Here is a 16,183-nt window from a genome sequence, read left to right on the forward strand (position 1 = left end):
CCAGGGGAGAGGGAGGAAGAAGCTTTCCTGAGTCGGGGAGCAGCGGGGTAACCACCACCTTCTGCACACCCCCATCACACAGGTCTGCTGAATGTCAGCAGTTTCCACGCGACCTGTGGCAGGATGCCACCTCCCTAATTTAAAGAGTCCCCTCTGGCTTCTGAAACTCCGTAAAGGGGAGGAGAACGTGTTTGCTCTTCTGGTCGGCTATCCAGGAACCCACTCAGTCTGCATCTGGAACACCCCCTTTGCAACAGAACCAGTACAGCTAACCCATGAACAACGTATGAACCACACATGTCCATGTAAGCACATACAGATTTTTTTCAATATGTACAGTCCTATATGTTCTCTTCCTTATGATATTCCTAATGACATTTTCTTTTCCTAGGCTGCCTTTGCTATAAGAACACACTACATAATACCTGGAACATAAAAAATACATGTTAGTCGCCTGTTCATGTTATCAGGACAGCTTCTGGTCAACAGTTAACTATCAGTAATAAAGTTATGGGGAATACAAAAGATGTACGTGGATTTTTATCTGCATGGGAGGTCAGTGCCTATGACTACCACAATGTTCAAGGGTCACCTGCATGTAAGACCCTGTCCTGTGTTAGAGACACAAGGCACATACCCTTCTACATGCCCTCAAAGGCACAGAGCAGGGGACAAGGGGACAAGGCCAGCACCTGACCCACAGACCAAGTAGAGGGCAATGAGCAGGGGGCTGATCCCTGAACATGCCAAAACAGAGGCCATGGGGCATGAACCAAAGAGTCTAAGGGTGAGGAAGCAGCTGGGGCGGACAGCCTGTTGCAGGGGAGGCAGGCATTCTGTCTCTGCTCCGGTTCAGCGGCCGAGCCCCAGCAAGGCCCAGACAGCACTCCCTAAGGAACCCCAGCTGTGGAGCAAAGTGCTGTGAGGTGGTGGGGCCCGGCCAGCAGGCAAGGGGGTACACACCGCTGCTGCCCAAGGAAGGCTGACACATGGCAAGAGCTGCTGTGCACACAGGTCTTGGCTGGCAGGGGACACTGGAGTCACATAGCCCACTCGCAGCCTGGTGGGCCTCATGGTGTGTTAGATTTTGAGTAACAGTGAGTTGTTCAATCTCGTGTTAATTGAGAACAAGTTTTTCACTTGTTCACGCGATGAGTATTTCTGAGCTCTGTTCTTTTGGGTCTTGCACCAGAGCACAGGGCCAAGGAGCAGGAAGAAAGGCCATCTCCACCCTCAGGCCAGATACACTGCCCGCAGTCAGTCTTAGCAAGTATACACTCTTCAAAAACACAAGCTCTTACCTTCGTTGCAAGCTAGGTGGGCAAAAAAGGCAATGATCTGTACTGTTTTACCAAGCCCAGCTTCATCTGCCAATATGCCATTGAGGTTCTTCCGGTAGAGTTTGGCGAGCCAGTCCAGGCCAATCTTCTGGTAATCTCTTAGCGCACCGTACAACAGAGATGGGGCGTTCAACTTCACCTGCAGCAACACAAGGGCCAAATGAGCACTTCTCAAAATAATCATCAGAAATTTTTCTGCAACGTGAAGTCCAATCAGTCAAGTGGCAACCCTACTAGAGCCCCATAGGAAAGATCTAGAGATGACAGGAGAAACAAGACCAGTATTCGCTTTTCCTGACAACTTCTGCAGCTGGGACAGAGCTACGGAGAAGTAACAAGCCTTGTGGCAGCCTCACAGAAACACCGCCCCCACATGGCAGCTCGATGCCTCACCGTGGGGCTGACCCGGGCACTGCCCTTGGGCAGGACAGCTTCGGCCACAGCGGTCACCTCCGCGATGTCCTTTGTGTGAGGGTTCCCAATAGTCATTCTCTCTGCAGCTTTAAACTGGTCCATGATGAACAGTGAGTCTATGAGAACTACATCCTTCCGGCTCTCTCGATCACCCAGGGCCACATCTTCCATATCTGTGAACAAGAGAAAAACAGATTTGCAGTGGTTGCGACAGTTTTGTGGGCCTATTTATCATTTATGAAAAGAAATAAAAGGAAAAAGGTTGAGAGAGTCCAAAGATCTCAAATGCAGTAATTTTTCTGTTTTTAATCCGCCGTATACACCTAAGCACACTCCCCAGATCAATGGGTACAAAGTCCTCTGAAACTATCACACATAGGAGCACTCTGGGAAGCCCCCGGGTGAAGACGGAGAATCTGTAAGGAACCAGGAGCTGGTATCACCCACAGACATACGAGCAACTAAGGGCTTAGCGACCACCCCTCCACCACCAGGAAAGGGGAAAGTGACAAGCGTCTCCAAGGGCCAGCAAGCAAGGAGGAACCAGCCCATCCTCTGGCCCTGCCAGCCCTTAGCTTCTCTGCTCACCGGAATCTGTGTCTAAAGATCAGAACAAGCGGAACGAGAACAAGGAAAAACAGACTTTTTCAGTGTGGTCTGTGTTTGTTTAGATCATCGAATAAAAGCAAAATAAACTCCTCAAAACTAACACATTAAATAAACATAGTCTACCCTGAATATATATGATCAAAATCTAGGTCTATAAAACAATGATTTTTATAAACCCGGAAAAAAATATTTCTACACTGCTCACAAGAGTCAAGTACTCTGATAATTGTGCCAAGTTAATAAACGAAAATAAGAAGCTGAGAATTTAACAAAACCCTATCAATACAAAATTACACATTAAACATACTTGCATCTTTTTATTTTATTTTATTTTTTGTTTTTTTAAGTAGGCGTGGAGCCCAAGGCAGGGCTCGATCTCACAACCCTGAGATCAAGACCTGAACTGAGATCAAGAGTCAGACGCTCCACCAACTGAGCCACCCAGGTACACCCACAAAATCACTCTCATCTTTTTCTTCCATCAGACTAAAAGGAAATGAAGGTGACTTAAACCCTGTTGTAAGCACCCTTCCTCTGCATAATTCGGCTTTTGCTTTATGGCCTGAGTTTTTTAAAGATGTCAAGACAGACCTTCTTCTTCACTCGCCTCCTCACTGTCAGGCTTAGGTTGCGGCCACTGGAAACTGGGCAGAAAAGCTCCTTCGTACAACTTCATCAAATCGATTAGGGGCAATTCAGCTGGAAAGGATGGCAGGAAGAAAAGGGGGTTAGTTTACACCAGGAGTGGCAGCCAGTTGGGAAGAAAACACAGCTGCAGCCCTCCTGCAATTAGTTTTTTCCGAAAATGAACTACTGCCCCTTACTGATACCAGGTCTAAGGCACTTCCTTTATAAATATGAGAATCTCTGACATGACACGAAGAAACTCAATTTTTATTCATAAAAGAATTTTTAAAATTTCTAAAATAACTTCATAAATGAAAAGTAAAAGCTATAGCCTAATGAATATAACGATAAAAACACCATTGATGGGAAACAATTGGTGATATGAAAAATAGGAAACATCACATAAAAGTCAAACAAAAATAAAGCAGAAAAATGCTGTAAAAAGCAAGTGAAAACGCTGTGATCCCTTCTGCAGAAAGCGCCCTAGCTGGGCTGCTCCAGTTACTCCCCCGCCTACGGAAAGCGCCAGAGACGCTGGCGGGGACTCCGACCTGCCAGAGGCACACAGTGTCCTTGGAAAGCCACACAGCAAGAACACAAACATGGCACTGAGGCGGCCACAGGGAGCGGCAGAGCGGTGGAGGGAGCAGCCGCCGGGCCGCCACACACCGCCGCTGCGGGAGCAGGTGCTCCCCTGCAGACCGCGAACACACCAGGCGCCCCGCAGCAGCCGAACAGCGAGAGGCCCGTGCTTAGACAGGCGGAGCGGGCCTCTCCGGAGGTGAAGACGCTACATCCATGGGGTGTGTGAGCTCCGAGGGGCAGCTGCACTCCCAGCCTTAGCAAACACACCACTTACTACAACTCTTTGAAACAGACCGACCAAGCACCTAGAAATAAATCTCACAAGACACACGGGACCCTAAAATGCCCTGGACGTTCCCGCCGACGCCCTGCGTGAACGGACGGACAGGTACGCCGCCATCAGGGACCAGAGAGCTCAGCTTCATCAGGACAAGTGTCAACTATCACCCTGGGACTCCAGGCCACGAGTCTCCACGGACATCTGTCTAAAACTGGATGAGCGGATCCTGAGGCGGACCCAGAAGAGGCCCAAGGCGGCCAAGGCCGTCCTGAGAAGACTGAGGTGCAAGGACCCCCTCGCCAGCTCTCAGGAAGGACCATGGCGTCCGAGGACACTCGGGCGGACCAGCAGCACGACAGAGGCCGGAAAAGAGCCTGCGCTCCGGAAACTCACCGGCCGTCTGAGCTGGCTGGGACCACCAGCGGCAAAGACCGGCCTTTCAAATGGTGCCAGGACGACTGGGATCCATTTTGGGGGGAAAAAAAAAGGAAAGAAAGAAAAGAACTCTTACTCCTCACAAAAGACAAAAGCTATTCTTGATGGATCAGAGACATTGACGTGTGAGTAAAATAAAAAATCTGTGGACAAACAGGAAAACCGCCTCATGATCTTAAGGTAAAAAGGGGCTTTTCAAAACAAGACTGATAAATCCAACTACGCTAAAAATAAGAACGCCCGTTCATCAGAAGGTCCCATAAGGGGGATGGAAAGACACGGCATGCGCAGGGAGGGGCCGCTGTGACGCAAGTAATCAACAAAGAAGCCGTGTGTGGGACACACAACGCGCACCTGCAAGCTGACGTGGAAAAGAAAGCCCAAGACCACAACGGAAAAGAGGAAGCCGTGGAAGATGCCACACCTCGTCAGTCCTCAGAGAAGTGCCACCCGCAGGCACCAGGAGCCGCCGCGTGCCCCACACTGGGTGGGCAGCAGCGCCCCGACGCGTGGAGGTTGGCATGAGCCCCTGCAGCCCCAGCCTGGCCACCCTCGTGCGGCGGACGGCATGTGCGCCGACCTGGCTCCTCCACTCCGGCACATGCATGTGTCCGCGGGCACCAGCCACAGGAGCGCTCCGGCAGCGCACTGAGAGCGGAACAGGGGACAACCCGAGTGCCCAGCAGCAGCCCACAAGGGAGTCTACGACACGCTCACGCCTGGAACGCGGCTCAGCAGGGAGGACTAGTGAAGCCGCAGCGACACACGACCGCCAGACGAGGCTTGGGGACAGGAGCGCCGAGAGAAGACGCGGTAAGGCCAGGGCGTGATGCCATTTAGATGCCGTTCCCCCACAAGTGCCCAGCAGTGCGCCAGGCCATGCTAAGGGGCAGGGCAACCACAGCAGAGACAAGGAGCCCCTAGGGCAGGTCACCGGCTAGCACGCGGCACTCAGGCATTCGGTCCCACACCACGTGGTGTGGCCGTGATGCCGGTGCTCCAAGTATCTCCCATGTTCTTCACACATTCTTTTGTGCCTCCTCAACATTTCCTAAGAGCATCTCCGGCGAGACGCCCGCAGCCTACCTTCTTTGGCTAAATTGGACAGCTCCGCCTGGTGGTCCACGGCCCCCTCGTTTGCCTCTTCCTCTTCGATGGTCTCCTCCTCGTCCTCCACTGAAACGGTCACCATCAGACATCAGGGACACAGACCTCACAGCACCTTCTCAAGTGCTCATGAAACACTAGCAGGCTCCAACACTGTCTTGCACAGCTACGAGAGAACTTAACTAGTTCTTTTTGTCTCTCAGGCTAAATCTGGAAGTGCGGGTTTCCTAAGTGAGCAGGGTGTGAAACACAGCCTGGTTCTTCATCACACGACGGACCTACTCCAGCAGGACACGGAGTGACGTCAAACTTCTTATCCACCTGCTGACCCCACAGCAGGAAAAACCCAGGAGCAGGCTGTCCGGGGGTCACGACAACTTTGTCATAGCTCACGTCAGCAGCCCCAGCCACTGCTTGGCATGCCATTCCCTCAGCTTGCTGCCCGTCCTGTGCAACTACCAGCTCACACCAGGTTGGCCCCGTACCCTGTACCTCACCTCCAACAGAGACATGGCTCTGGGTGAGAAGAACCTACCGGCAACCTGGGGGAGAGCTGGCCCAGCTACGGTCCACCCCCCGTCTGAGCACAAGCCCTCGCCCCCTGGGGCCCTGCCACCACACCACACCGTCTCTCCCGCCAGCCTCCACCCTTCCCTGCTGGCTCCTCCCCGCAAACCAACATCTACGCATAGTCCTGCACTCTCCCTCCTCCATAGTCTGGCTCGTTTCTGCAGACCCCCTTCACACCCCCAAGGCGCCTTGTCCCCAGTGATACAAGTCACCGGGCCGCCAGGCACCCTGACAGCACTGAGCAAGCCCACCCTGCAGACGGCAAGAGAGTACCAGGCAACAGACCTTCATCGTCAGTCAGAGACGTGCTAGCTTTCCTCTTCCTTCCAGACAATCCCGACTCCTGAAAGACAGAATAAAATCTGCAAACACAGAACGGGAAGCCAAAGCAGAAATGTCTACTTCACGTGCTCCCGGGAAGACGGTGGCGAGCCTGGGTCAAACATGCCAGCCTCCACTGCCACCAGGCACAGAAAAGGTGCTGGGCAGCGGGCAGATGGAACTAAATCCCATCACCGTGTCTTCCCTTGTCCCCAGACCAACACCCTGTGGGAGCCTAATACTAAGAACCAGGCTTCTTCCCCAGAGTAAACCGACTCTATAACGGAAGGGAACACTACGGACGGTGTACACATCTCTCCAGGCAAAAGAAGGGACTCCGCTCTATCAGGCACCGTCTCTTCTCCACTGTTTCCCTCTCTCACAGTAGCAGTCCTCGACTTACCAGGAAAGCTTCTGGCATCGCATCAAGTCCCTTAGGCCTCACCTCTTTTCCTAGAGACAAGGAACATGATTCACTTTCCCTGAAGCTGTCTGCGTGGTCGCGCCCCACTGGCACCTCCTCACGGGAGGAAGACAGCAAGAGTGAGGTCCGCCTCCTTCCTTCTGCGAACCGGGGTGGAAACACAACACCAGCCCACAGCCCCGTGCCTACAAAGTTCTCCTGCAGCTCTCCACGTCTCCCATCTGGAGAGGGATCGGGGAGCTAAATGGCAATGTGCTTCTTCTGTGATCTCTACAATCTACGGCTGTAGCACCTTGAGCAGAGTCCACTGCTCTGCCTCCATTTCCTCACCAACAGAATGAGGAACATCAGCATGCCCCCTGCCCCCCGCCCAGGGACAGCGGCTTCTGCCAGTGCCTGCCATGCATCACAGCGTCCAATGATGGGGCAGTGGCTTCAGAGTGCTATGGAGGCCATGCACCAACCACAGAGGTGCCCACGAGGGGAAAACGCCTGGGGGACTTCATCTCAGTGTCTGGCACTGGCCACAGGGGACAGGCTCGGAACCTCCATCCCAAGAGTGCCCCAAAGCTGATCAGCGAGCCTGGGGGTGCTAACTCATGCCAGCAAAGCTCGGAGAGCTGAGATACGCAGCTACAGCAGCTAATGGGGGAAATGTAGCGTCACGCAGAGCATGAGCTCAGACTGACAAGCAAGTGCCCAGGGCGCCAGCACGGCGGCCAGCTGCGGGCACGCAGAGCGGCCAAAGCGCCATCAGAAACATGAAGGCTTTTAACACGTATCCTACCTCTCCTAGGAACCTTCTGTAAAGTTAAGGCCTTTTTCCTTTTTTCTTCCAATTCTACTTGTAGTTTTATCTCCACAACCTGAGTACGAAGAGGGGAACAAAGATGTCGTTAAGGATGGAGACCATGGACGCTGGACACGTGACAACGTTAAAACTCACACGGAGTCTGAAAGCACAGCTGTCCCAGCGCCATTTCAGTCACTTCAGAAGGAAGCTCTTGTCAGGGTGCCCGAGCCCCGGAGGGGGCGGTGGGCAGACGTGCGGAGGAACAGCTGCCCTCCGTGCTGGCGCTCACACCGATGGCAACGCTGGAAGGCCCCCGCCGACAGCACGAAGCTCGCGGCCACGGAGCACAAACACGGGCACGGGAAGAACCGCAGGCACACAGCCCTTTATCGGTGACGCCGCGGGACGCCTGGCTTTCCGGGTCACTCACTCAGGCACGTTCAGAAGGCACGGTCCCTGTTTTCAGGACCCCATTTAAATTTCAGGATTTACCTGTTCAATATTTGACCAAAAACACTCTATTTCTCTGGCGGTCGAGGCAGCGATGCGTCTCAGTCGGTTCTGCTCCTCTTTCCTTCCCCTCTCCTCACGGAGCTTCTTTTCCTCGTGGTGCCGCACCACAGTCCTGACGAGCTAGGAAATGAACGGCCGTGGACTCGACACCGCGCTGCCGCAGGGGCACAGAGCTCCTCACGACAAGAACACGGATTCGCAGCGAGACCCGCCTTCGTCTGCTCTGAGGGCGCACAAGACATGCCCACACCAGCAGAAACCACTGCCAACACCCTGCTTGACTGTCTACAAAGTGTTACTTTACCAAATACACTTATTTTTCTCCAAAAAGTATACCATGTTGTGTTCCAATCTTCCTTCTCATTTGACATGTGATTAACACCTTCTCATCAGAGTAACGCTTTCCATAGGCATCACTCGCTCTGCAGGAATGCGGGAAGATGCATTTAACTGCTAGGAGCGAAAACTGTCGGGGTGGGGTAATTCGTCGTTTTCAAAGCTTTTCCTTTAAATACCAAACCGTTTTCCAGATCCGTGCTGTTATAGCCTACCAGCAGTCCTCAAAAAGGTGCTGAGAAGGAACTTGGAAACAGACACACTGTGAGCCTGAGCGTGCCCGGCTGCGGGCCCCCACGTAGGGGGAGAAGCTGGCTGGGGGCCCATCGGACACTGTGGACGGACCCCCTTCCACAGACTCCTGGGGGCCTCATCCTGGCACAAAGCCTCCTGCTCAGGGTCTGCAGTCTCTCGCAGGAGAGCGGCAGCACGTGCTGAGGTCCACCCGGTGTCCACAGCTCGGGACCACCCTCCTTCATGAAAAGAGTGTGCCGAGGAGCAATCGGGTTGTTCTGGATTCCATGACTCTGATTTAAGACCCCTGACACTCAGACTCCACTGCTTCCAAAGCTCCTGTACTCTCTCTGCCCAGCCTCTGTAGGAAAGGCGGAGTTCAGGGAAGGGAGGTGGACAGCAGGACACACGAGACCGCTCCCCAGGCCTGAGAGCACAGGAAATGAAAGGACAGCAGCTCTGCCCCGAAGAACAGACGGTGGTGCAGTAACGTGAGAGAAGCAGGGCCCAGAGCCATTTACATGTCCGTGAGGACAGCTGCCTCGTACTCTGAGACCTAAGGTTTCTGGAACGCTGACCCTTTCCAAATTCCTAGCCATGGCAGTGCCATCTGGGAGAGGCTCCCCAGGACTGGGTATCTGCTTTGGGACCAGTGAGGAGGAAACCAATCCTCAGCCAGAACTGGGGGGATGTGGGACAGAAGACCAGGTAATGAAGGTCAATGTGCAGCCTGAAGGCCCAGGACGGGCCCCCACGCTGCCCAGCAGCCAACCAGCCTCTCTGTCCCCTCCTAACCCTGAGCCTCCTCGGCTCCCACGTCACCAGGGTGTGGGTCTGGGGGCCGCAGGCATTCCAACCACCAGGAGAGTCTGGCAGGAAGAACTGAAACGCCATGCTGGGGCTGCAGCCAGGCAGACGGGTCTGCCCCCGCGGGCCAGCCAGGGCTCGCGAGTGCTCCACGCAGCACAGCTACTCCCTGGACAGTGCCGCGGCACTCTTCACGTCTAAAAGCCAAAGCCCTCGGAGGGGGTCCGGATACTCCCACGTACGGCAGTGTGAGCAAGCGCTCGCCTGAGAACCGCCACCGACACGCCTTGCCTACCTTCCTGGCTGCAGCCACCTTCCACCTCCTCTCCTGGGCGAAGTCTGCGGCCATCCACTGCATCTCCTCCAGCACGTAGTCCCAGTGCGACTTGGGGCGCGGGGCCTCCTGCAGCTTGGGCAACCGCCTGAGGGACCACAGGCCTTCTTTCCTCAAATCTGCTATCCGTTGATGGATCTGGTTTTCCTGCAAGGAGCGCAGGGGTGGGGGCGTGTCCCCCACGTAATTATTAAGTGCATTCCACTAATTTAGACCCCGAATTCATGAAGCCTCACTAACAAAGACAGGACTGGACACAAAGGTCGAAAGTGGCCCTAGAGAGGTCAGCAGGCACGCCACCCTTCCCAGAAGCAGGGGACGCAACGGCCGTGCCCTGTCTCCAAAACACAGACGGACACCCAGGCCAATGTTCACACCAGAGCACTTCCAAGGGAAACGACATATGCCTGGCCCTTGCTCCAAAACCACGGGGAAGGGGAGGGACAGATCACCTACGACTGGCCACACGCTATCACTGAGTGAACACCGGACAACAGGGAACGCGGGGGCCGTGACATCCTGCCAATCCCGGTATGTTTAATTGCCCTCGTGAAGTTTAAACAACTGCTCAGTCACCACAAACGGCAAGCACTAACTAGGTACCGGGCCACGGCCACACTGGCCTCCCCTGCTGCCCACGATGAGTGCCGCCTGTGGTATCAGCACAGAAAGGACGCTCCCCCCACAAGCCCACTTCCACCAGGACAGGTGAAGCTTCCAGTCATAACCCTGGTTTCTAACTGATCAGAAACCATGTCTGACTGTCCTCACCCTCGAGCACTCGGTTTTAAACTACTGCATCCTTTGTAGAAATTGAAATCAAATGAGCTTCACGAACGAGAACACACCTGACAACCTTCTTGGCATTCTCAGCGTGCTTACCAGTGCTGTCTGCTCTGCCAGCTTATCCTGAGAGCTGTCTTGCGGCGGGGCGGCATTCTGAGCTGGGCTCTGTGGTTTTGGGGGTGCTGACACGGCTGCCCCCGGGGACCGGGAGGTGACCGGAGACAGTGACTTATTGGCTGCCGAGGAGGGTCTATTCCCTGCAGAGACCCGTGCCGGAGACGGGCCCGAGCCGCTGGCAGGAGCTACGGACGAGGCGGAAGAGACTGCTGGTGGGGGCCGCTGACCCGGCTGGGCAGGGTCCACGGGTGGTCTTGTCGACGCCACCGTCTGGCAGGCAGAAAACAGGCCAGCAGTGAACAGGTGCACCCCTCGAGCAGCCCCCCTCGTGCAGCCACCGGCAGAGACCGTGTCGCTCACAGACGTGAGCACAGGGGAGCCCTTCTCGCGGTGGCGCAGAGGAGTCAGGCGCACACAGCACACGAACACCTGCCCAGTCGTGCCCACAAGGGTAACGCATCCCTTCACTCCACCAAGCCGCGCCAGGAGCGCATCACAGGCTCGGCTTTCATTTGTCGTCTTATCCCATGGGAGACTTTCCTTCTCGTTTTTTTTGCTTTCTGTAGTTGTTTCTCCCGTTTATTTTTTAGAATTTGTAATTGTATAAGCTTCTTCTTAACTGAAAAATACCAAATGCTCATCTTGCACCTTTTCTTTGAAAAGTGAGTACCAGTTCCATGCCCCTCTCCCGGCAGGCAGTCTGTACCTCAGAGTGTGTCAAACTAGAAGGACGCCTCCCACCCTGATGAAGACAAAGCGGGACTCCTCAAGGAATTCTGGGGGGAAGCAGAGAGCAGGGAAGGCGAGATGCTACCGGCAACCTAAGAGGCACATCTATAACCTGGAACCCGGGGAAGATGCTGACGGAAACACTCTCTGTACCCAGGCAGGGTGCGGTCCCTGCTCCATCTCACCTAGCCCCCCCCACCCAGTGCGGCCGGCCGCACACTCTTGGAGAGAAAGCTCTAGCGGCACCTGGCCGCGGCCCTCGTCTCCGGGCTCCAGGGCTGCTCGACATCAACAGCAGAGCTCACTGACTGTGGCAGAAACCGCATGGCCCACAGGCCTGGTGTGTTTTCATGTCCCCTCTTTGTGACCCTTCACAGGAAAAGTCTGTCAGCCCTACCCAATCTAAGAGGGACAGGTTTCCATGGGTTTTGTAAGGAGCTGATCCTTCCAACAACAAGGGCAGGTAAAGGAATCCAAGCAAAACCCTGGTGCTGCCTGAAGTCAGCCGTGTGGCTCAATGAGACCAAGTACTGGAACAGACTCGTTTCCATAAAAATTTAACAAAAGTGGTGGTGGGCCGAGGTACGCACGGAGCAGCCATGCGGACCTGCACAAAAGGATCCAGTATCTGTCAAGGTGCAGCTCGTAGCTCCTCCAGACACTGGCCGAGTGATCCTGCCAAGGCCGTCTCAGGTCTTTTTAGGATAAAATGGGGATAATAAAGATTCTATATCCTAGGATTGCCAGGTAGAGAAAATAAAACAATGCCAATAAAGTCGCCCCATAGCACCCGATACCCAGCTGGTGGTGAACGCAAAGCAAATACGACTGCTGTTACCCCGTCACCATACAAGGTCAAATCACACTGTCAATCTCAAATAACCATAAAGCACTTGAACGGCAAGTCCATGTTCATAAGGGAAGCAGCAAGACAGAGGGGCGGCCTCCCCAGGCTACTTAATCGTACAGGCTAAGACACTGCTCTGAGAACACCATCTCCGTCTCTCTGGGCCCCCCGTGGTTCACAATCACTTTCAGGGACTCACTGCTCCTTAGGAACGGCAAGCAGCTCCCTGCACACTTTTCAAGAAAAGTGTCTGGGCAACAGCGATCAGTAGGGAGGAGGGGCATCATGCTACAAACCCAGGGAAGTAAGGCCTCACACCTTCGCAGAGTGCAGAGCACCCAGAAGGGGAAGGCACCCGTGGGGGACACCCAGCAGCTGGCTGGGCGTGGGTAAGCCTCACTAGTGGCTCGCGGTAGCCATGCAGCCTAGAGAGAAGCCCCCACACTCACACTGCCCCCCTCGCGCACTGGTGGGAGGGTGCCCGCCACCCACCCTGCATCACTGGACACATCAGCCGGGACAACGGCCATGACACCCTCTGCACGGCCGCTGAACCACAAGCAGCAAGTAATCCCGTGCTGTGCCGGTGTAAATGTGTACATTTCCACAGTGTAACTGCGGCTATAGAGCTGGATAAAAGAATGCCGAGTGACCTGCTGGCAGGAGGGCAGGGCGGTGCCACGCCACGCACCGCACACCTTGGCTTTCGTTCCGTTTCTAACCGACCGGACAGGCGCCCAGCGAGTACCTGCGGCTGGGACGGGAGCTGGGCGGCCTGCATCTGAGCCTTCCCGGGCATCGGGGCGTGCAGGGCCTGTGGCACGGGCTGCGGCGGCGGCGCGGGCAGCTGGCTGGGCGGGGGCACGGGGACAGGGGCGTTTGGCTGCTGTGTCTTCGCCGGCACCTGCAGCTGTGCGTGAGGCTCCGCCACCTGCGGCTGCTGAGAGAAGTGCAGTGCTGGCGGGAGGGGCGCGCTGGGGAGGCCGGCCGGGGGCAGCCTGCCGGGGAGCTGCGGCGGCGGGGTGTGCAGGCTGGCGGCGTTCTGCACCGGAGGCCCCGTGGACGGGTCGTACTGCTGCTGGCTTTGCTTCTGCCCGGCGAGCTGAGCGGCCTGAGGGGCAGGAGGCATTCCTCCTGCAAGACAGGAACAGCCCCAGCAGCGTTGAGTTTGGAGCCCGGAGCATTGTACACGCGGCACAGCTCACATCCCGGTGCTTGTCACAGACCCGTTACTCAGAGCCATCACACACTCCAACGGGAAATTTCGCTGGCGGAAACTTCTATTACATTACCTCTAACGTTAGAAACGAGCACACAAAAAAGGATAGAAAGGCGCTTGACCCCTGCAAGCTAGCATCAAGCAGAACAGGTACGGTAACCAGTGCCCCAACTGCAGCAGCAACCGAGGGGCACGCAGGCGTGCGGAGGAGAGGAGCCCGAGGACAGGAGGGGCGCGGCTCCCTCGGGGAGAGTGCACGCCTGCACAGGCTCTCTCGCTGGCCGTGTCCCAGCCCCAGAAACCACTGACTGCGCTGCCGCAACCGCACGGGTCTCGGCCAGGTGCTGGGCTGCGAGGCCTCTCTGTGCGCACGCTTGTTCTGAGCTAGAAGAGCCAGTGCTGGCGCCGGGCCTTACCTTGAGCTGTCGGCATTAGCTGCTGAAGAGGAACCCCTGCATTCGCCCCCGGGTGCTGGAAAACTGCCCCCTGGTGGCCCACTTCAAGCCGAGGCCGCTTAGACTGCTCTAGAATAATTTTCAGAAAAGGTGCAGTTTGATGTAAAAACAAAACCACAGAAGTAGCAGAAAAAACATGTGTCAGTGTTTTTATAGTCTTTGAACATGGAGGCCCTTCCATAAGTGAACCAAAATCCAGGAGGTTGATAAATATCATTTCTTTCCATTAAATTTTCACGAGGGTAAGAAGCAGCCTCATACAAAAGCAAAGGCGAGTGACACCCCAGGAGACCGCGGTGTCTGCAGCACGCATGCAGGAGAGAGGCTGGCAGGGCCGCCACGTGGAAAAGCTCTTCCAAGTTCCCATGAGAAGTGTCAGCAAAACCAGACGCACAGAATGGGCAAAGAGCATAGATGGCTGAGCAGAGGGAGTCACAACACAGCAAGCTACCGAGCAACTGCATCAAAACTGAAGAGCTGCACAGCACGACAGACAACGTGTGTCCCCCCAGCATCAACAAAGACCAGAGGAGTGATCATGCTTCATCCACAGGCCAAAACGTGAGAGCACCAGAAACCGCAGATGGGACTGAAGAAGGGCTGGCCCTTCTGTGGGGCCACATGCGTCCCCCATGTGCTCTGACCGAGCACTTCCATTTCTAGGAGCTTCTCCCTGAGATACAGTGACAAACATGTCACAAAAAAAACAAAAAACAAAAAACAAAAAACCTGGGACTGGATGTTCAATCCCATGTTCACTGTAAGAGAAAAAGGTGGTAATAAAAAGGAACACTACCAACGGTGTGAAGAGGGAAAGAGCCCCAGGCGCTCAAGGAATGCACAGCTGTCAGAAAGAGTGTGGTCCTGAGCGGGTGAGGCGGCCTAGGAAATTACTGCTGGCAACAGAACAGTGCACAGGGAGTGCACTCCCATTTCCTCAGAGTGACCGCATGTAAGAACGCGAGCGTGCGGGCAGGAGGCCCAGCACACGCACCGACGTCAGCAGCAGCTACCTCTGTGGCTGGGGCACAGGGAGGGAAACCAAAGCAGAGGGAGACTCGCTTCACACCTTCCTCAAGTGCCAAATCTTTCACGTAAAATGTGTGTTTTTATAATGTGGAAGAAAATTTTCGGTTTAAAAAAAACGAGCAGGGGCGCCTGGGTGGCACAGCGGTTAAGCATCTGCCTTCGGCTCAGGGCGTGATCCCGGTGTTATGGGATCGAGCCCCACATCGGGCTCCTCTGCTATGAGCCTGCTTCTTCCTCTCCCACTCCCCCGCTTGTGTTCCCTCTCTCGCTGGCTGTCTCTATCTCTGTTGAATAAATAAATAAAATCTTTAAAAAAAAAAAAAAAAAAACGAGCAACAACTTGAAAAATAAGACATTTTATCCTCAATCATATCATGAGGACTAAGAGCCCGCCAGTGCACAGAAAACTGAAATGGAACACACCAAACTTAATGGGCAAACTTCTAACTTGAAGACACACACATACACAGCCACACAGACGTTCTCTTCAGCTGAAAACCAGCACGAAAAAATTTAACTCTCAAAGTAGAAACTCAACAAAACCAAGCACGTCAGCGTTCATGTGGCCACTACGCTGTATGTCCCCTCGAGCCACTCGGGCCGGTACTCCAGGACGTACCTGCCGGGGTCCCCGCCTGCTGCCTCTTAAAGGGGTCTGTCTCTCCCACACTTCCGGCCCCTGCCACAAGGGCCCCTGCAAGAGCTTGCTGCTGAAAGAGAGAAGGAAAACATGAGACTCTGGTCATGTAAGTGCCATACAAGAATGGGTATGAGCTAAACTATCGTAGTTATTACACACACTGGCCTCCCTAATCTCTAACCAGAGAAATGTTACCTGTCCAATGCATGTAATGTATGCTTATATATAATAAGGAACTTAAAGTTCTAACTTACCTCTGGAGGGGAAAAAAGGACTTGTGAAAGATCTTATTCTGGTTTTAAATGGAGTTTCCTATCAGTGCAGATCTACACTCCACCAGAAATGAACAGAGATAGCAAAGGACTGGCCAGTGTCAGGAAACCAGTCCTCAATCCGACAGCTGAGCCTCCCTGTCAGTCACACTGCCTGTCATCACTTATCCCCCAAAACACAAAAGCTGAGTAAGAAAAAGAAAGCTTGAGGGGCGCCTGGGTGGCGCAGTCGTCAAGCGTCTGCCTTCGGCTCAGGGCGTGATCCCGGCGTTCTGGGATCGAGCCCCGCATCAGGCTCCTCCGCTAGGAGCCTGCTTCTTCCTCTCCCACTCCCCCGGCTTGTGTTCCCTGTCTCGCTGG

General features: G+C 54.6%; 1 protein-coding gene across 1 annotated transcript in view; it reads right to left on the bottom strand.

Annotated features, from left to right (window-relative positions):
• Positions 1–16,183, bottom strand: part of EP400 (E1A binding protein p400) — a 98,733-nt gene that overhangs the window by 57,063 nt on the left and 25,487 nt on the right. The window contains 13 exon segments of the mRNA XM_034638629.1: positions 1,302–1,479; positions 1,734–1,927; positions 2,955–3,062; positions 5,377–5,466; positions 6,253–6,310; positions 6,692–6,741; positions 7,500–7,578; positions 7,998–8,138; positions 9,691–9,876; positions 10,612–10,902; positions 12,957–13,342; positions 13,844–13,951; positions 15,531–15,621. Of these exon segments, the coding sequence (XP_034494520.1) occupies positions 1,302–1,479; positions 1,734–1,927; positions 2,955–3,062; positions 5,377–5,466; positions 6,253–6,310; positions 6,692–6,741; positions 7,500–7,578; positions 7,998–8,138; positions 9,691–9,876; positions 10,612–10,902; positions 12,957–13,342; positions 13,844–13,951; positions 15,531–15,621 (1,960 nt within the window).

The sequence above is a fragment of the Ailuropoda melanoleuca genome, chromosome 12, assembly GCF_002007445.2.
Source record: "Ailuropoda melanoleuca isolate Jingjing chromosome 12, ASM200744v2, whole genome shotgun sequence".
In the NCBI taxonomy this organism is placed as follows: Eukaryota; Metazoa; Chordata; class Mammalia; order Carnivora; family Ursidae; genus Ailuropoda; species Ailuropoda melanoleuca.